The sequence below is a fragment of the Berghia stephanieae genome, chromosome 2 (assembly GCF_034508935.2).
Source record: "Berghia stephanieae isolate SIO BIC M18660-M18661 chromosome 2, UCSD_Bste_1.3, whole genome shotgun sequence".
Classification (NCBI taxonomy): domain Eukaryota; kingdom Metazoa; phylum Mollusca; class Gastropoda; order Nudibranchia; family Aeolidiidae; genus Berghia; species Berghia stephanieae.
In genome coordinates, this window is record NC_088361.1 from 31,984,801 (window position 1) to 32,005,946 (window position 21,146).

Here is a 21,146-nt window from a genome sequence, read left to right on the forward strand (position 1 = left end):
TTAATAATAAATAGGGAAAACAAAGTCAAACACAAAATATTAACATTCTCAAATATCCTTATCAACAAACACTGAAAATCTGCAATATTTCTTAACCTGCCTCAGCGTATTGCTCCCTTAATAGTCATGGTGAGTGAACTCCAGGAAATGAGAAGGTAACAATGAGCTGTTACAGATATTGAAAGTGAATCAGAAGAAGTATAGTCAACAAGGAAAGGTGATGAGCTCCACTGTCCCTTGAGATATCCTTGATTCAACCTGTAATGGATCTGAATTTCATTTGTCTCTCTCCTATTTACAATTACTGATTTAATTTTACTTCAAAGAAACGACTTAATCAAGTTGTGCGGCTACATGGTCTAGTGGTATGACACTCGCCTTTGGATTGGAAGGCCATGGGTTCATGTCCTAAACAGTGCATGGCTGAGATCTAAATATTTATCAAAATTCTTTTCAGATCTACTTTGTCCAAAGTTTATCCTTACCTGTAATGCAATCTGAAATCTATCTGATCCTTTCCATTTACAAATACTGAGTATTGCTTCAAAGAAACGACTTCATCTTGTCACTGTCTTAAATTTCTGAACATCTCAAAAACCATGAAAATTCTTTCAGATCTACTTTGTCCAAGGATTTAAAAGAATCTTATTGCAAAGGATCAATATTTCCTTTCGCAATTAAATAAATTGTGACCCAGTACGTCAATCTGGTATTATTTTGGGACAAACTAGACTTTGAAATTTTAATTCACAGTCAAAAACATGAAAATTGGGTTGAATCTAAATGCTTTATTGAGGAGAATAAATATTGCATCTTTGAATTGCAAAAAAAAAATAATTAAAAAATAGATTTCTTAATTACTGATTATCTTAGCATTAAAATTAACTGATCACCTGTAACTGCTCCACCATAACCTTATATCAGATTGAGGCAAGAGGCAAGTGATTACCTTTTTCAAAATTAAATTCTCCAGAAATCTGAGTTGGTAAATTTGACAATCCCTCTTTCTTCATATCCCTGTTTTGGGGAAATTTGCTTGTTTTCTTTCGACCCTTGCTCTGTTCCACTGATCTAAAAAAATCTCCATCCACTGGGATATCTATGGATCCAGGAGGAACAAGAGTGGTGGTGGTAGATGAGGAAGAATCAGCCTGTGTGGAGAAGTCAATGGCCGACGTATCTCGCTTTGTAATTTTCACCTGTCTATGCTTTTGAGTTTTCCTGGTTTCCCTCTTTAACCATTTCCCTTCAGCCTTGGATCTGAACACAGGGGTCAATTTGATGTACAGCTAGGTAAGGACATGGGGTGAAAGGGGGAAGTGTATTATTACTGTGGGTGACCAGGTTGATGATTATGATGATAATGAAGATGATGATGATGATCATCATCATCATGATCACGATGATGATATGATATGATGATGATAATGATGAGGAGGAGGAGGAATATACATGACACATTATTGAGCGGTTGGTGAATAAGTGGCATAGTCAGAAGTGAAACAGGAATTTCTGCATTCAAATTGACAATCTATTCAGGCCAATATAATTTAAAAACACAACGTGAGCAACCTTCCAAAATCCACTTCTTTTTCAAGTTAAGCATACCCCCCACACACACACAAAAAAAAAAAAAAAAAATTACAGACAAATAATGTCAAATAGAATGCAAAAAGGTCAGAAGTAAATGAACATAATTGCAGTGTTTGGGTATTGTTGAGGAAGATGAAGTTGTGGTTGTTATACTATTGGTGATCATGATGATCATGCGTTGGCAGTTGTGGTGGTGTTGCTAGTGAATGTATTCAGTGGTATAGTCCGTTACACCCATGTGTTGACGTTGATATCTTTACAACCTACTGATGGACTTTAATAATTGGCTCGGACACTAGAATTGTTATTGACATTAAGCCGATTGTTTTGTTTTTTTTGCATCGGTTATAGAACCATACTTTGGGATTTCTTTTCTTTACGGTATATAAAAAACAAAGGGTCTGGGATGAGTGAACAGTTGGATGATTTACAATAACAGTATTCTACACAGTGAATTCTGTTGTGATTACGATCACTGGACTCCCCACAGCCTGGCCAGGGGTTTACTTTTCACGAGATTCATATGCACCACTCACTAACATTGCCACCCTGGATTCAAAATGACACGGCAAAAAGCACACTTTGTACACACTTGACATAATCAATTGTTACAGTTAACAGAGGCGTAGCTTCCTGTTGTGATTGCTACATTCATAAAAACTGATAACAATATGGATTTAACATACAAAAATTGTCAAAATGAGGAGAATAGGGCTGAGAATTTCAAGTATTTCTCCAAGGAGTGGAAGTGCGGAATTCTTTTTCATGGCATGCAGCAAATAGCAATACTATTCACAGATGGTAAACAACAAGGAACTCAGAGTGAAGAGGTCAAATTAATAATTATGCCATTTTTATTATGCATTCCTTGTATTTAAAAACTGCAGTTTCTTTGAAAGGTTATACTGAACAAAAATACATGGAATCTGTTTGGTGTTAAAGAAGTTTAGATTCAGTGATATTTCAGATTTACATTCAAAGTGTTGCCCAGTGAACATTATTCAAGAATGGCAAACATGTACCATACTCGATGGATGACCAGTGGATTTTCATGACATGTCTTACGCAACCTTTATGAGTTGTCTTGCTCAACAGTTCGTTGGGGATTATGTCTTTGTAAAAGTACTATCAAGAACAGACGTAAACATTGAGAGGGATCCCTTGGTTTTTGGCATCAATGTCTTTGTCCGAAAAATTTATAAGCACCTTACAGGCTGCTTGTATCGTCCCAATATATTATATGGGCATTTTTCACCAGGAAAGAGATAAATTATAAAGCGCTGTGAGCCTGTTTTCAATGCTGTGAAGTACAATATAAATGCTCTCTATTATTACACTTATTTGAAACAACCCAAAAATATTTATTGCTAAGCTAGACCACTGAATGCCACTTTGTTATGATTATTGTTTGCATGGGAAAGAGAATAAAAAGACCACTACTGTAAACATTTTAAAGTTTGATTCATATTTTATAGCAAACGATGAAAAGATCAAAGGTATTCAAAATTCGTAACATTAGGTATCCCAAACTAAAATTTCAACTGCAGAAAACTGCTGTTATTTTGAATTGAACAAATACAGATTGTCAAACCATGAACAACAGTCTTTAAATGATTAAAATCGGACAACAAATAAAAAAGTTACGAATTTTTTACTTATTTAATAACTTGTAATTTTCGTACACCAACAGAACATGCTACCAAACAGCAAGTTAAAGGTGCATCAAAACAAACAAAATAATAACAAAATTGAATAATTTGCAAGCAATCGCAAGCCATGGACATAGAGAATAAGAAAAATACTCAAACAAATATTCACCTAGTATAATTCAGTTACTATACAGCATCAAAATCAAGAAAAAACATGACCCGCGTGAAAATAATTTCACCGAAATCGCCAGATGTACCATCTTCGGCACTTTGCAGACTCGTCAGTAATCTAAATTAAGGCATGAAACTTATCTGAGCCTTAGAACTGGCACCAGACAGTAAGCCCAATTTTTTTCAGAGAGATAGAGGCAATAATTACTGAGATTTTACGTCTCAAAATTCGAAAAAAGGCCGAAATCGCCAAAGGAAGACATTTTGAGAAATAAACAGTGTTTCCGCTACAAAAAATTTAAATGATGAGATATGGCTATGAAACTTCACATACAAATGATTTGAGGGATGGGGAATCCAAATTTTATGTCCTTTTCACAATAAGAATGACAAAAACAGAGTTATGAGAAGAAATCAAGATTTAAGCTCTCGAAAATCAACAGAAATATATGTCAAAAAGGGGGAAAAGTCAAAAATTCATACCACGACCTAACACAATAATGGAAGTTAATGCTGCACCTACTGGTGGCGCACAGTCGATCAAATAAAATAAATAAATAAAAACATTAGACAAAAAAGTCAGTACACAAAAGCATACAATATCCAATGCAACCCACGAACATGAAAATTTATACCTATCCATAAGTACATATTTTGAGACACCTCAACAATCAACCTAAAATTCAACGCCCTGCCCTAACACATTTTAGTTTATATAACTAAGGCAACGGTATAAGGACACGCTTTAATGCATATAAATGCACAGACACCGGGCAAACCTATCTTAGCGCTCTTGTTACTCATGATGTTGAGCGTCAGCAAGATGGCTTTCTATTATTTCAACATTTTTAACACGCCTGAGTGTACTTAAACACTTTAATATGTTTTTTTACCCGGAAGTTCATATTCATACAGGGAGTCCAATATAATATCTAATAACAGATTATACATATGCGGACTCTGGAAGCTGATCATATCCACATAGCCTATAAATGATAAAGATTAATTTAAACACGGACTATAATATTGCTATTATGGTCTAATAGCCCAACATCAGTATGAGTATAAGGGTTATCATTGGCTCTCCACTATACACATTTTAAATGCATCTATAAAATGTTTAAATAGAAATAGACATTATATTGGACTCCCTTATTGTATGAATACGAACTTCCAGGTAAAAAAAACATATTAAAGTGTTTAAGTACACTCAGACGTGTTAAAAATGTTGAAATAATAGAAAGCCATCTTGCTTGACGCTAAACATGATGAGTAAATAAAACATATGTAATAATCAGAAAAGCTACATGATAGGTACATAATTATGAGAAACAACAATTGTTTAAACAAAGCATGTCACTGATCAAATGTAAAGTGATGGAAATAGATACATAATTTCATTAATCAATATAATGTAAATGTTGCTACTCGAAGCGATAAATAATGTGAAATTGAATGTAAGCTTCAATTTAATTATAAAAACAGATAGAAGAATGGATGTTTCGTGTTTCCCCTTTACCAACAAACGCATTCAACTTAACGGCACTACCACATCATCTATACTGTTTGGTTCATCCTGTTTGTTGACAAAGGAGAAACCTGAAACGTCCATTCTATCTGGTTTTGTAATTAAACTGAAGCTTGAATTTAATCTCATAGTGTTATTCAATCAACATCAGAATCTGAAACCCTTCTTCGTTTGACAGCAGTTGACAAAAAAGATGCTTCTGCTTCATCATCAGTAATCATCCTTAACAAATAAATTTCTCAAAAATAACATCAATCTTTTTGACATAAGAGGGGAATGACCCATAAGGAATTTTACTTTTCATCAACTCCCAGTATGGCCCAGTGTTAGTCAGATTAAACAGTGAAATAGCAGCAACTAAAGAAATTACCCTACTATCCCTCAAATCTGCAACAATACTTTGAAGCTTTAAATTGTCACCTGAAAACAAGAACATGTTTATGATGGTACAAAAGAGCATGAGCATTTTCAAATATATTATTGAAACGATTACTTCTAAAACTGCAAAACTGAGACATAATATTATTAGCTTCAGAATAATTTAGCCATTCTTCCCTTGCCCCATTTTTCTCATCCCCCCGAGGTCCCAATACTTCTGCAGTTAGTCTTATAGCACGTAAGGCTGCACTTTCTTTACCAATACTAGACTGAAAATGATTAAACTTTTGCTGACTGTCCCTCCCAAGTGAACCCCCCACTTTAATTACATCCCTCTCAAATTCTAACACAGCACTCTCAACAGCTTTAGATAGACCAAGCAAAAAATGCACGTTACAATACAAAAAATGTGTACATAGACCGTCTATATTCCTCATCATGCAAAACACTCTTACGCCATTCATGAATTTTTTTATTTAAAAGTTTCATATTTGCCGCTCTATCGGACATAAGTTTCGTTCTTTAATTTTAAATTACAAATTTCTTTCTTTAAAATATTACATTCTGATGAATCGACTTTATAGATGAAAACAATTTTTTGGAAGAGACAGACTTTGATAATCTTCTAACATGGTCAACATTAACAATTGTGGAAGAAAGTGGGATGTGGGACTCTGAAAAAGATTCTGGCAATAAAACAGAAGTGATCAATGCAAGGGTACATTCAGGTTTGGCTGGATTCTGAGTAGAAACAGACATAGAGGGTAGAGGGGTAGAACCAAAAGTGAATGACGATGATGGTAGTGGTGTTGAACATGAATCAGGTGTGGACACATTCCGAGAATTAATATTCGTGGAGAGATGAGGGGTAGAACCAGATACAGTAGAAATGCAGGACGATGGTGGTGGTGGTGGTGAGCTGAGAATCTTAGTAGAAGTAGAAGGTTGACTTGATGATGGTAGTACAGATGAAGGAAATAAAACGGTTGGCTGAGGACTCAGTGCTGGCCAGTTAACAGTAGACGACGGTGGTGGTGAGCTGAGAATCTTAGTAGAAGTAGAAGGTTGACTCGATGATGGTAGTACAGATGAAGGAAATAAAACGGTTGGCTGAGGACTCAGTGCTGGCCAGTCAACAGTAGATGACAGTGGGGGTGGTGGTGGTGCCTGAAGTGCTGCTGGGTCCCTGCTGATATTTTTTATCAGCTTCCCCTTCTTTGTTTCTGCAGCGAGATACATGCCTCGCAACTTCCCTCTCGTGCAAATTACAGGAGAAGACGATATGTCTCCTAGAAATTTATGGAAGTCTCCATAAGTATGTCCATGTTTCAGGAGAAAATTGCCGAGGTCCACAGCAATTTCCTTTGACACAACAGTCTTTTTAAAATTGTTCTTCTCCAATGTCATGTCTACACCAATGGCATTGAGGGCATCACTGATGTGGTGAAGATCCACAGGTGCATTCAAAAACGTTTTATCTTTCCCTTTTGCCGCCTTCACCACCTTCAAAATTTTTCGCCAGATACTATTGACAGGATAACTTGAGTCTGGACTTAACATGGAGAACCATTGTTCCACCTAGAAGGGAAAAAATAACCAGAAAATATTGAAGGGCTTATAACTAATGCATTAGTATATTAGAACAGAAAAAAAAATAGAATCTTATACAAAAAGATAACCCTTGATAATACATCAGAATCCAACAAGTTTAAAAAAAGATAAGGATTAGGTATGAAAAAATTAATATACTTTGCTCGAGAGAGGAACACAGGGATGGTTTAGAATTTAATTGTATTCCATAGCAAACATCTAGTCTTGTCTAACCTAGTAAAGACCTTTTCAACTAGTGCTATTATACCAACAGCACATGGCCCATTGCTAATTGCTGACTGTTGCAGGCATGCTTAAATTATATCATAAAAAGAGCCATAAACACGTCTTTTACTTGTCTATGTCACTCAGTCACTTGTAACTACAAACCCAAATAAACTCAACCATACATGTTAACAATAAAATCTACTCGCAACCATCATGAACTTATATGAATCTGAAAGCTCCATAGCGGGACCTTGTGTTTTACAACAACAAAATCAAATCATAAGCTGGTTTAGCCTCACTGTACTGATAATATTAGCGCAGTAAAAAACATCAAAAACAACCAAAATATTTATCAAAAAAATATAATGGTGGCCTGTGACAACGAAAACAGATGTGTCGTATATTCAGAGAAACCTTACCTCAGACACTGTCGTTTTGGCTTCAAAGCGCAGATGATAAAGCTGGACAAACAGGTGTCACTTGCACAGGTGGGAGTGCAGGTATACGACCTTTCCCCCTTCATCAAAAATGAAGCCCTGAGACGACTCATTTGTTCGTCATCTGAAAATTGAGAATTAAAATGTTCAAACTGATTTGAGATGTGATAATAATAATAAATAGTTTCTATACACCGCCTTACCCCGTATTTCAACAAGCTCAACGCGCTAAATGATTACTCATTACCATCAACACTATCTATCAAAACTCAACTGTCAAATTCAAATAGGCAGGATTCAAGAATTTAATATAAATCTAAAACTGATATTATAACCAAGCAACCATCACCAAGTCAATCCCATAGCATCAAAATAAAACAAGCCTTGCTACCAAGTAGTCTATACAGTAAAAGGTTAAACGTTAAATTTAAACTGGAGTTTGAGTCACTATATTATAATAGTAATAGTTCCATCAATCATGGCATGGGTGAAACTGGATCTTAAAAAAACGATTGAAAAACAAACAAGTTAGATACCACTCATTGATGACACCTGATGAAGAATGGAGCAATCCTGTTAAGATTATTATTATAAGATCAAACAATGTGCACCAGATTTCGTCCCAATTGTCAATAATTTCTTAATGAATGAGCTTGACTTAATTAATCTAAATTTCAGAAAATTGAGAAACAACTAGACTTAGACGTCGATAGTGTGATACTTTCCATTTCCTAGTACAAGTAGGACTCACAATCACAAGCACAAGTCTAGCAGTCAGGACGGACACTGACACGACCAGTTTCTATTATTTTATTTTTCATCTAGAAGTATCAGTGATAATGATGACACGTTCATTCTTAGCGATCGGTGGGCTCCGATAATAATAATAATAATAATAATAATAATAATAATAATAATAATAATAATAATAATAATAATAATAATAATAATAATAATAATAATAATAATAATAATAGCCTTCATGAATGAACACGAATACAAACATTATCCATTAATTCAGAAAAGTGAGTGGAGCAAACAGTATCATGATAAGATTAAGACAAGATAGAGTAAAGCTTCGATCTACTCAAACACCGATCATAATAAAATAAAAAACAATAAGATTTACTTACCACATAATTCAAGTAAGTCCATGTCCATAATTGAAACACTTTTGACTATTCTAGATGGCTGTTTGGAAACGTTACAATCGGTCTCGGTCACCGGCAGTGTATCAACTCACGCGTCGGACGGTAGGAGAGAAAGAAAGAGAAAGCGGAAACAAAGGCTTTGCTTTTAAAGATGGCGCTATGTGTTGAATCAAGCCAGCATGCTGGATTTTTGATATTATAGCCTTCAAATGCTGCAGATTTTTATGGTGTAATTTTTTCGCCGTTTATTAACCGTTAAGAGAGTCAAATTTTCAGTCAAAAATAGGGCAAATTCAGTTAAATTTTAATAATATTTTTGTTGTGTTTATAAACGAAAAAATTACACCACACGAAAGGGCATTAAAAGGAGATTCTCCCACACTTGATTTCACAGCTGTTGGTCCGTTCAGCTTTTAGCGCGAGCAGATCTTGTGACGAGACCCGAATTTCGGTCGATCGGTACGCAGTTTTCACAGCGAAAATTTGCAATCGGATCTCTTTATGAGGGCGTTTTTGAATAGCTGTTAAAAAGTTCACATAGCTTGAATAGTTTAAATATTTAGCTCATCTTGTAGAGCAGATATTGAAATATAATATTATCCTTTTTTTTATTAAATAAAGTTTAATTCAAGAGAGAGAGAGACAGATATTAACACCCCACTTTTTGATCGATACCGGCAAATTCGCCTGCCACACAGCGGTAGTTTGGGATACCTAGTAACATCACTTAAAATATACGCCTGCATGCAAAAAATCATGGAGGAATTGAAGGAATTTGCGATATCATGCCCACAGGACCGGGAACAGACTATAGTAGGTGTAGCAATGGTGGTAGTGATGATAATGTGATGGTGGTAGAGTTGATGATTGGTGGTTGAAGTCGGAGTCGGCATGTGGCAGTGGTTGTGGTTTTGACGGCGATGATGATGATGATGATGGCTGTTGGAGTGGTGATAGTAGTGAAGATGAGGCCGTGGTGTTTGAGATGACACGGTGAACGTGGTGATCTGTAACCATATGACCTCCTTGGAATTGGCCATTGAATTATGGAAGCGGCCCCTAACCCAGCAATTTTTGTTTCAGATCAGAATTTGTTCTGGTGAAACCAGAATTTTAGCATCTATGCAGTGTTTCTTTATGCAACAAAGTCAGGCAACATTGGATGAAGTCATTGACTGGATAGGTGACAATGATTGCAATGAAAATGGCCTCAACAATGTGTCCTAAGGCACTTTCCCCACATGAATCAAATACATAGAAGGCCATGTCTAAAGTTGTGTCACATATTGTGAAAGTACGAGTATAAAAAGGATACATGGACAGGATGCTGCTAACTGGAAACTTTGTTCCATATTTCGTTACTCACTTGAGCTATGCAGCTAATATAAATGACATAACATTTACTTGCAACAATTCAGATATGACAAAAGATCACTTTCTGCTAATCTAATTGTCACCTGTGAATTAAACTGCCTATCAACTGATCTATGAAGTAAAAGAAGGGAAATTGAACTTTTCAATTTTTTTTTAAAAATGGAATCATGAAACAAGTTTCAGTCCCTTAAGAAGACAGGTTCCAACACAGCTCCATCATACAATGACAAAACATCTTTTTCTTCTTTTAATTAGAAAACTTACTCTTCATTTATCAATTAAAAGTCTGGAACCTGAAACTTCTTCAGAAAAATACTGTTGACAATTCTTTGAAATCTCAAGTTTAAGCATTATTGACAAGATAGTAGTCAAAACATAAAGTGCAGTATTCAAGCCAAAAGCAAAAAACAGATGCATTGTAATTATGCAGCTGAGTTGATATCAATGACATAAAATGTAGCTTTACGACAAGCAAGCAAACAAACCTGTCTCAATATTCTGGAATCCAAGGACGTGCATGGATGCTTCTGGAGCACCCTCCTATCTGGCATCGCTGCTTGGTTTCCATTCAACAACTTCCTCAGATGCCTCACTCTGTGCTGACTAAGGCATTTTACACCTTGGGGAGTCAATCAAAAATGTAATTATAATAATAAGCCATGAACTACGGAACTTAATAATATATGATATGTCTGCAAAACTAAGATAACTCAAATGACTATTTACACAACATTTATCTTTTAATTGGAAGGACTATTATTAGCAGCCTTGGTTGATATTAGTCTATTGTGTTCCTTCCAACATGAAGGTTAGGCATAGGGCCAACAGCCTAATGTCATTTAAAAAATAATAAAATAAAAAAATTAATAAAAAAGTGAACTTTATATAAAGACAAGTTTGTTTTGTTTTGTTTATTTGGTTTTTAAATAAAAAACATATTTTTGGATGGCTTATGGTCCCATGGAAGTAAGTGCTATTTTTTAACCATCAACATAAAAACCTCAAACATAACATACCTTTAACCTAGATTACTATATCCAAAACTAAACACAAGAAGGAAGAGGAGAAAAATATATTTCAAAACACATAGACACATGTACATACACACAAACACACACACACGCACAAACACACACAGGGCTATAACAAAAACAAATAATAAATATATTCCTACCAAGCTTGTACTGTCGGTGTGTCAGACAAACAGTATTCTCTGTGGCTGAACAAGGGGACAACTCAAACTGTTTGCCAAGACATTGGTCGCATGCCTGGCACCACTGCCCAGTCCAATACTTTCCTGGTGAGCAAGCATTGTGGCCATCAAGCCCATCACTGCCGTAGACCCTCCACACCTAGAGATGAAAACAATTTGAATACAAAAATCCAATAGTGTAGGAGTTCTGATAGCCCATTTGAGCATTGCTCTTACACAGAGCCGTCCAGGGTTCGAGCCGGTAGCTTACATCCCAGTTTTCTAGGTTTTCTCAAAATAAACCCAGATGAGAACTAGTTAACTTTATAGATCAACAATTTAACATCACAACACTTCAAAAATCCTTTAAATTATGTTGTCGAGCATCAACTATCATTTTCAATAGAGACTTAGAGATGCTCATGAAGTTCTGAAATTGAAAGTCAAACTTTCGTAATTCTACAAATTTTTTATAGTAGTAGCAGGTCTGCGTATCAAATCGGTAATCAGGAGGTCGACATACAATCCTAAGTCAAAGAAAGCTGGATTTTGAAGGGTGATTTTTTTTTCTTCAGCTATGTCCTACACTATATCACACACACCTCTTCTGATTAATATTAAATTTAACATCAACCCAGCAGTTATATAGAGATTTTTTATAAAAATAACTTACCAAACAGAGCAGGACGACCACAAGAGCAAAACATCTGATAGCCACTGATCCACACTTCATTTTCAGCTGTGAATAAAATAAGAATTTTGTGTCAGATAACTAATTAACTCACTCACTCACACTCTCTCTCTCTCTCTCTCTCTCTCTCTCTCTCTCTCTCTCTCTCTCTCTCTCTCTCTCTCTCTCTCTCTCTCTCTCTCTCTCTAATACACAAAGACATACACACACAATTTTCAGGAAATCTAACTGGACATAATAATACACTGAGAAGGTGGGCAAAACAATACTCTGTATTAGATTCTGTTTGTTCGATTAATTCCAAAACTGTATAGAGAAGAATTGATGTATCAAAGCTGATTATTTTCATAATTAATGTACAATTACCTCTATCCCGGTATAGGTCCAATCAGTCTACATAATTACATCACTCGTAATTCGTTATTTATCCTTCTATCAGTCTTGTAGCTTTCATCTTCAAACAGTCATTACCCGAATGGGAAAAGAGTACCTGCCAATTTGAAATAGACGAAGAGGCATAACAAATGAGTAAATCATTTTAAAAATGTATTTGTATAACTCTAAAATCATATGTGCAAAAAAGCAAATGAACCTTGTTTGAATACAAACTCAGTTTATTATTTTGTTCTTACCCCTTTGTATACTCTGGATAGCTGGATTTAATACTAATATACTAGCCTGGTGGATCAACATCCTATCCAAATGGTAGCAATCAACTACTACCATACTGATTAATTCAAGCTTTAGTCCCCAAGGGCTGAAATTCCACATACAGGCGCCACTCCAATGACTTATAGTCGACATGCACTTATTTGCATGTCTGATAACCCAATTCCTAATGGGCTCATTGTTGTAATTATGGAAATCTCAAAAAATGACGCAAAATATTGTCCATTACAACAATGTTAAACTAGGCACATGTATAAGTGGGTTCGGATGTCAGACCTGTATATATTTATTTACACATCACTTATACTTTAGTAAATATACTGACTTGCTCACTAGAGTGAAAGTGATATTTATCTATATATTTATTAGGCAAGAGAAACAGCTTGTCCTTAATAAATTTATAAATTTAGATATGGCTGTCTTTGAAAGGTTTTTTGTAGCTTTAGGTATCCCAGATATTATCTGCATCGCGCAAAGGGAACCAAATTAACAATATAAATTAGCTGAAATATTATTAGTATTAAACTGTCTTCAGAAAGAAGCAGAACAATTTCGGGGAGTTTTGGTTATTTTTCCTCCATATATTCTGCTAAATGACAAAAATCTCAGAACAAGGGATCAATATTTTATGCTCTTTTTTTTTTTAACCTCTTTGCATTTTATTAATTCCTTTCACATTAATTCTATCTTATATAGTAGTTATAGATTATCCAAGATGGCGGCTCATTGATTTCTCAAGGATTTTGTGATCAGATTATTCGAAGTTAACAAATTTTTAGAGGAGAAATTCAGTGAAATTCTTAATATATTTTATCTGTGTGATATAAATTTATAGTTTTAATCATTTTGAAGTGAAAATGTCAAAGAATAAGAATAAAAAAGTCAATGGAAAGACTTCTGAAACTGAGGTTGTAAACACCCAAAATGGCGGAAAAAACAAATCATCGAAAAATGTTACTATTGAAGTTGATGAGTGCAAAGTATGTCACCAAGAGTTCAGTGATCCAAACCATGAAATGATTATTTGTGACAGATGTGATTGCTATGTTTGCAGAGTTTGTAGTGAAATAACAATAGAACAATATGCCCTCTTGATAGATGATTCCTGCAAGTTTCACTGGTTTTGTGAGGAGTGCGAGCGACCAGCTATGTCAGCAGTCAAAAAAGATAAATTAATAGAACAGAAATGCAATGAAATCCTGGATGATTTTAAAAGGAATGTTCTAGAAGATTTGAAGTCCCAAATTTTAAATCTCAGGGAAGAAATTGATACTTTGAAAAGAGATAAGAGTGTCCCACGAAACCCAACAGCAAATGCCCAACAAAGTTATGCAGAAGAGGTTAGAAAAGACTTAGCTAGCCAAGTGACAGCAGAGAGTGCAAAGGAACTAGCAGAAAGAGATAGGAGGAAGAATAATATTGTCTTTTTCGGTATCCCAGAGAGCAGTGCTGAGGAACTAGACCAGCGTATTAGAGATGATAAGACCTTTCTCATCTCGCTTTGTAAAGAAACTTTAGACACTGATGTTGACATATCAACCTGTAAACGCCTACACTCCAAAGCCCCTGGTACAAGACCTCTTCTGATATCAATTAAGAATGAGGAGCAGGCTTCTGGAGTTCTGAGAAATGGTCGTAAACTCCGCCAATCAGAAATACATAAAAATATTTTTTTAAAAAAGGATTACACCCCTTTAGAAAGGGAAGAGATGAGGAAATTGGTAGAGATGAGAGACAAAAAAAGGGAAGAGACAATACAGAAAGGGGAGAGGAGAAGTGGACAATATGGAGGGGGAAAGTTGTAGATTCCAATCGAAGACAGGGCAGGCCAGCAGACAGAAAGAGAGAGGAGGAGGAAAGAAAATAACCAACGATTTTAGTTCTAATGTACAGAATGTTTTTAACCCCCATCAGACGGACATTTTTAAGTGCTTGTACAAAAAATTAGACCGTCATCGTACGGACATTTTAAAGTGCTTTTATACAAATTCAGATTCTTTTATCAACAAGAGAGATGAACTTTTATTAACGATTGATGCTGAGAGTGTTGATGTTATAAGTATAACTGAAGTGTTACCTAAAAATCAGCAAAGAGGTAAAATCGAGCCGGTAGAACTTCAGATTCCAGGCTTTGATTGTTTTCACAATATTCAGGATAAAAGTTGTCATCGTGGTGTAGCCATATGGGTTCGTTCAAAGCTAAATGCTCAACCAGTCAAGTTGTCAGACAACTTGTCATCATCCAAAGAATCCGTTTGGTGTGAAATAACACTTAGAGACAATGATAGGATGTTAGTTGGCTCGGTTTATCGTTCACCGAATAGCTCTTTTGAAAACAATGATAAGATTAATGAACTTTTAGTTAAAATGACAGAAGGCAAATCACATGTTCTAGTTACGGGAGATTTTAACTTTCCTGAAGTAGACTGGGCAAACGAGTTATCCCCCAAGGACTCAGATCACTCTGCTTCTAAATTCATGGAAGCTGTCAGGGATTCATTCTTAACACAGCACGTTAAGCAACCAACTCACTACCGTTCAGAGCAAAACCCAAATATTTTGGACCTGGTTTTTACAAATGAACATTCAATGATTGACTCAATAAGACATGAGGCTCCACTAGGCAAGAGTCACCACCAGGTTTTATATTTTGACTTTAGATGTTACACAAAGAAATGTTACTCGAACGAACCCCGCTACTGTTTCGATAAAGGCGACTACAAACAGCTTTCTGAATTAGTCTCAGCTGCAGACCTAACACAAAAAATAATAAACCTGTCTGTACTCGATGCATGGACTATTATCAAATCTGAAGTTATGTCTGCAGTGGACATCAGCGTACCAAAAGTTAAAAGTAGTTCAGACAGAACTTCACCTCGGTGGATCAATCCTACAGTCTTGGCAAAACTCAAGAAAAAGAAGCAAGCTTACAAAAAGTACTTAGAAACTAGAGAGGGTGCAGACTATATTAATTACACGAGGGCCAGAAATCAAGCCAAAAGCTCATGCAGAATTGCTGTAAAGGACTATGAGAGATCTATTTCTCGTATGGCTAAAGTGAACCCGAAAAAGTTTTTTGCATATGCTAGAACAAAAACGAAGACTAAAGACGGTATTGCGGATTTGTATGATGATCATAAGACAGCCTCATCTAACATTGACAAAGCCAATATTCTTAACAAGTTCTTTAGCAGTGTATTCACCAACGAGGATCTTACTAATATACCTACATGTGAAAGAAAAAGTGTAAACAACATACTATCAGATATAGAATTCGACAAAGACACTGTAAAGAAGAAACTAGACAAACTCAATATGAACAAGTCCCCAGGACCTGACATGTTCCACCCCCGCGTATTATGTCAGTTGTCAGAAGAACTCTCCGAACCATTAGCGTTACTGTTCCAAAAATCACTTGACTCAGGAACTCTTCCACCCGATTGGAAAGAAGCACAAGTTACACCGTTATTCAAGAAAGGAGACAAGAGTAATCCGGGCAATTATCGACCAGTTAGCCTCACCTCAGTGGTTTGCAAAATAATGGAGAGCATTATTAGAGACTATGTCATAACTCACCTAAAGAACAACAAGTTACTGTCTGAATGCCAACATGGCTTTGTTTCTGGCAGGTCATGTTCAACTAACCTCCTAAAGACTTTAAATGATTGGACAGAGTTTCTCGACCAAGGATCTTCGGTTGACGCAATCTACTTAGATTTTGCTAAAGCTTTTGATTCTGTTCCCCATCAAAGACTCTTAAACAAACTGGAAGCTCATGGTGTACAAGGAAATACTCTAAGCTGGATTAAGCATTTTCTAGTAGGCAGGAAACAGAGAGTTAGCGTGCAAGGCACAGTGTCAAATTGGACAGAAGTTCTTAGTGGAGTGCCACAAGGCAGCGTCTTAGGTCCAACTCTTTTCGTAATCTTCATTAATGATTTACCAAGTATTTTGTCTAGCTCATGTTCAATGTATGCCGATGATACTAAAGTATACAGAAAGGTAAACAATCTAGAAAATAGAGACAGTCTTCAGTTAGATATTGACAATCTAGTCAACTGGGCAGACGATTGGCAACTGAAGTTCAACGCTGGAAAATGCACAGTGCTACATCTTGGAACGAAAAACAAAATCTTTCACTACGATATGAGACAGCATCACTGTAGCGACAGAACAGCTCTGAATAAGTCAAAACTTGAGAAAGATTTGGGAGTACATGTTGATACTAAATTAAAATTCTCAAAGCATATAGAAACACAAGTTAATAAGGCAAACAGAATCCTTGGACTCATCAATAGATCTTTTACCTATTTAGATGCAGCAACTATGAAAATACTATTTACTGCATTAGTCAGACCCCATCTCGAGTTCAGCAACTCAGTATGGTCACCACAATTTGAGAAAGATAAGAAACTTATTGAAGGCGTGCTTCGCAGAGCAACAAAAGTAATTCCTGGGTTGAAAGATAAGCAATATGAGGATAGACTGAAACGTATTGAAATTCCAAGCATGACATACAGACGAGTACGAGGTGATATGATTGAAACATACAAGTTTACACACAGTTTGTATCAAGTCGAGAGTAAACTTTTCGTGTTTGCAAACAATGGAACCAGAGGTCATAATTACAAGCTGCATAAACCAAGGTGTAACACATCGCTTAGGCAACACTACTTTAATCAACGTGTGATCGACCGCTGGAACAGTCTCCCTGAAACGGTGACCAATGCTCCAAGTGTCAACGCCTTCAAAAATAGCTTAGATAGCCACTTAGCAGATTACATGTTTAGCATAGTTGAACCGCCCATTAAGATCCCATCAAAGGGTTAGACGTATATACAGGTCAAAAGATCTGTTAGGGCTAGGGCCTTCAATTTATCAAAAAGTTTATATATTATAGATACAGGTCAAAAGATCTGTTAGGGCTTTTTATTGACTTTTATCTCGATGAACTGAATGCCAAGATCAGCAAAGGCACAAAACGCCTAATACGCTGGAAAACTATACTATATTTTTTTAAATATAATTGGAAACATTTACTAATAGGTATTAGTCTTTCAAAGCATCTCTTGCTGATATTATCTAGACCGTCTATATTAATGGTTATTCTATACTTCCCTATGAAAAAAAGTCTTAACTGTCAAAAACATTACACATTGAAATAGTGAGTAAATATATGTGGAGATTCAAAATTTGACTGACCCATCACATTGGAGACATACAACACCCGTTTATATCAAGTTTTGAATCGATTGAAGTGAATATATATATACGACGACACTCGTTTATATCAAGTCTTGAATCCATTGGTTGAATACTTATGTATCATATATCTATATATATATATATATATATATATATATATATATATATATATATATATATATATATATATGCATTTGGTATTGTAAATGTATATTATTGTTTAAGAAACATTGATGTATTATTATTAATAACCTATGACATTCGGTGTAATTTTGGGTGTTTCCTGAGTGGTGCCTGTATATGGCGGTTCTTCCAAACCAAAAATAGATCAGGCCTTGTGAATCCACGGCCACGGGCCTTCTGATGAAATCTTAAAAAGTAAAAAGCACGTCAAGGAATGGTCTGATCAGATCATGTGGAAAGTATTTTGTGATTGACTATTCTATCTAGCCTCCTATCCAAGCAGCAAACAATTGTCATTGTCCATTTAAAACTATAGGGACACCGGATCCACGGTGTATAACTAGAGATATAGACTTAACTTAGTTTCTGTCACTGTCACTCCTTTCTTTATATATCTAGAAGATCTCTAGAGTATAATTTAGGTCACTCTTATGAAAACATTTTAATTCACAAATAAAGGTATCTACATTGAAAAGTAATCTGATATTTTGACATGCGATTCAAAATTTACAAAATTAAAAACTTCAAATTCAAAGTCAAAGTTCTGCCTTACAACATCAACAAGAGAGTAGAGATAATTAGAAGACAGGCCTATCTCTAGAACTAATTAACTCTCTCACAAAACTAAGCTGGCAACCCAGTAACAGTAACAGTGATGATAGAATAAGTTCCGATAAGAATTACACTTGGTGAATGGCAAGATTCTTTAAAAAACTGAAAAACATAAAATAAGCAAACAATCCCTTACGGATCTAGCGAGAGTCATTATCCTGTTTATCGTATTCTTTCTTCTTGACTTGTGGTGTGACTTGTTTGTTGGCTGTTGGCTTCACTAAAAATAGTCTGCTGGGGTCAGGGTTGCCAGATCATTTTTGAGTAAGCGACCAAACTAGCTATAGCAGGAGGCCAGATTCCTCGGCAGTAGGCCAAATACCACCAAACCCACCTTAGCCTCGCGAAAACTCTTTAGAGTTGTTAAACAAGTTATTTCCCCCATTTTTGAAGAAGAAAAAAGAAAATTAATTTAAAGGAACATTCGCTCTACTCACCTTAATCAAAACACCATTTCGCCATTGCAATTTGTCACTAGATTCTGCACATTTGTTGATAGCGTTGAATTTTTCCTTTCAAACTTAAACAACATCATAGGTCACATTCTTGAGTTGTAATCAGCGCAACGAGAAAATAACGAATAATTGACTTGAGACTCAGAAAAAATGTCACATACAACCGAATTATCACGATGGAAATAAAAAGTTCATTCTAGAGGTCTACACACCTGGAGAACTCCTCAACAAAAGTAACTTTTTTACAAATTAAAATGAATTCAACAGGCCCGTTTCAACGAACCAAGAATCCATTATTGCTCAGCATTTTCTTCACTACTACCAGTAAATGTGCTCGATCCCGAAGAACACTCTTCGTTCTGGTTGTACATGGCACCTGTAAACAAATTAATCATTTCTTTCGTCACTTAGAAATCCACACATCATTGCTTTTTGAAAACAAATATGGGCCTTTTGGGCGCGATTGCGTGATAGCAGAGATTCTATAGATAGTATGCAGATGACGTCACCCGGGCCTTTGTTATTGTTTTTGCCATCCGCGTTTGTGAGTTGTTCTCACTAAACTGTATTAACCAGACTATAAAAGTTCATGGTTACACAGAGTTTGTGTGTTGGTCCGTTATACTTCCGGATGGCAATGTTGTGAACTCCTTGGCCAAGCGCATTCTATCTATATATAGAAGCATTAGCAAATGAAATATGTGGCGTTAGCACGTGTTGCATTTAGATATTTAGATTGCCGGTGAGGCTTTCCGGAAGCCAAATAAAATAAGTTTTACCGGTACCAAAGTAAAACGATATAATGGGGAAAGTCAGAGGAGGCCAAAAAGTTGGTTACAGGAGGCCAAGTGGCCAAACCAAATTTTGGGAGGCCAAATGGCTTGGGAAAAGGCCAAATTTCTCAAATTTGGCCACCAGGAGGCCAAACTAGCAACCCTGGCTGGGGTCAGATATACCAGATTGTCGTTAGTCGCCTGTAAAGGTGCTAGATTAGCCTAACTGTCAGACACACTTGTTCAGATCTTTAGATTAACAGTAATTGGTTTTGATAGTAGTGCAGGAAGAGAGAGAGAGAGAGAGAGAGAGAGAGAGAGAGAGAGAGAGAGAGAGAGAGAGAGAGAGGTGGGGGGGGGGGGGGGGAAAGAGAGTGTGTGAGAGGGGGGGGGGGGGGGGGAGTGGAGAAAATACTTAACAAAAGAAAGCGTGAGATGCTAGTTAACAAAACTATCCACAGGTCCACAGCATATATATGCTAACAATTTCATTGGTCGATGGAGGTGCGTATTAAATGAAATTTTAATTTAGACGTCTACGCAATCTTTCTTTTCTCCAGAGAAATGCGAAGAATAACGAGCTTGCTCCATCTTTATGTTCTGACATGACAATGTAGAAAAAGGAAGCTTTAAATCGGGCGATGTCAACTAAATGTGCTCCTAAGCCAACAGCAACACAACATGAAAAACGGGGAATAAAGTATTTACTGTAAAATTAAATTACTTATTAGATTTTTGTGACAGAGATAGTGCTCTCACCACTAAGGAACTCATTTTACATCTGACAATGGTGAGGAAATATAATAAGTAAGGAGCCTTACCATGGCCGACTAGAGTATTATAGTAGGGCTATGAGCCTTACCCAAGGACTCAAGTTTGTGCACCTCAGAGCTGAGCTCTATTTATTTCGTGACAAGTCGGAAGTCATGAATGGACCTATTTTGCTTACTAAATAAAACGAAAATTATAAAATATATCTTAATTAAAGATATTGGTTGATCAAGGTTGTGATAATGCCGTTAAATGCTCCTTTCCTTTCTTAATAAATAATAACGTGAAGTTGAATGTAAGCTTCAATTTAATTACAAAAACAGATCAAATGAACGTTTCGGGTTTCCCCTTTATCAACAAAACAGGATGATTGAAACACCACAGATGAATGAGATGATGTGGTAGTGGCGTAGTTAAGATGATTCACCCACAGCCACAGAGATCGTTACACCAAGCTACCTCACCACCAATATGTAACCAGCTCGCCTCGCGATTC

At 36.0% G+C, this 21,146-nt stretch overlaps 3 protein-coding genes across 4 annotated transcripts in view; 1 reads left to right on the forward strand and 2 right to left on the reverse strand.

Moving 5' to 3' along the window:
• LOC144964715 (uncharacterized) overlaps positions 1-18,873 on the reverse strand; it is a 34,769-nt gene extending 15,896 nt beyond the window's left edge. Inside the window, exons 1-6 of the mRNA XM_078899256.1 lie at positions 18,788-18,873; positions 12,349-12,472; positions 11,965-12,030; positions 11,274-11,451; positions 10,585-10,718; positions 950-1,289 (exon numbers count right to left, since the gene is read on the reverse strand). Of these exons, the coding sequence (XP_078755382.1) occupies positions 950-1,289; positions 10,585-10,718; positions 11,274-11,451; positions 11,965-12,024 (712 nt within the window). The 5' untranslated portion in view covers positions 12,025-12,030; positions 12,349-12,472; positions 18,788-18,873. The remainder of the gene's footprint in view (positions 1-949; positions 1,290-10,584; positions 10,719-11,273; positions 11,452-11,964; positions 12,031-12,348; positions 12,473-18,787) is intronic.
• Positions 3,226-9,414, reverse strand: LOC144964714 (uncharacterized). Of its 2 annotated transcripts, XM_078899255.1 has the most exons (3): positions 8,708-9,414; positions 7,557-7,698; positions 6,738-6,897 (listed from the first exon to the last, which is right to left on the reverse strand). In XM_078899255.1, the coding sequence occupies exons 1-3, from the start codon at positions 8,733-8,735 to the stop codon at positions 6,873-6,875; spliced, it is 195 nt and encodes a 64-aa protein (XP_078755381.1). In that variant the 5' UTR covers positions 8,736-9,414; the 3' UTR covers positions 6,738-6,872. The 2 variants fall into 2 exon arrangements, with proteins under 2 accessions (XP_078755380.1, XP_078755381.1); XM_078899254.1 differs by lacking the exon at positions 8,708-9,414 and having other exon boundaries at positions 3,226-6,897; positions 7,557-7,913.
• LOC144963922 (uncharacterized) lies at positions 13,668-17,481 on the forward strand. Its single transcript, XM_078897867.1, has 2 exons — positions 13,668-14,427; positions 14,645-17,481. The coding sequence occupies exons 1-2, from the start codon at positions 13,668-13,670 to the stop codon at positions 17,479-17,481; spliced, it is 3,597 nt and encodes a 1,198-aa protein (XP_078753993.1).
• Positions 18,874-21,146: the final 2,273 nt, after the last annotated feature.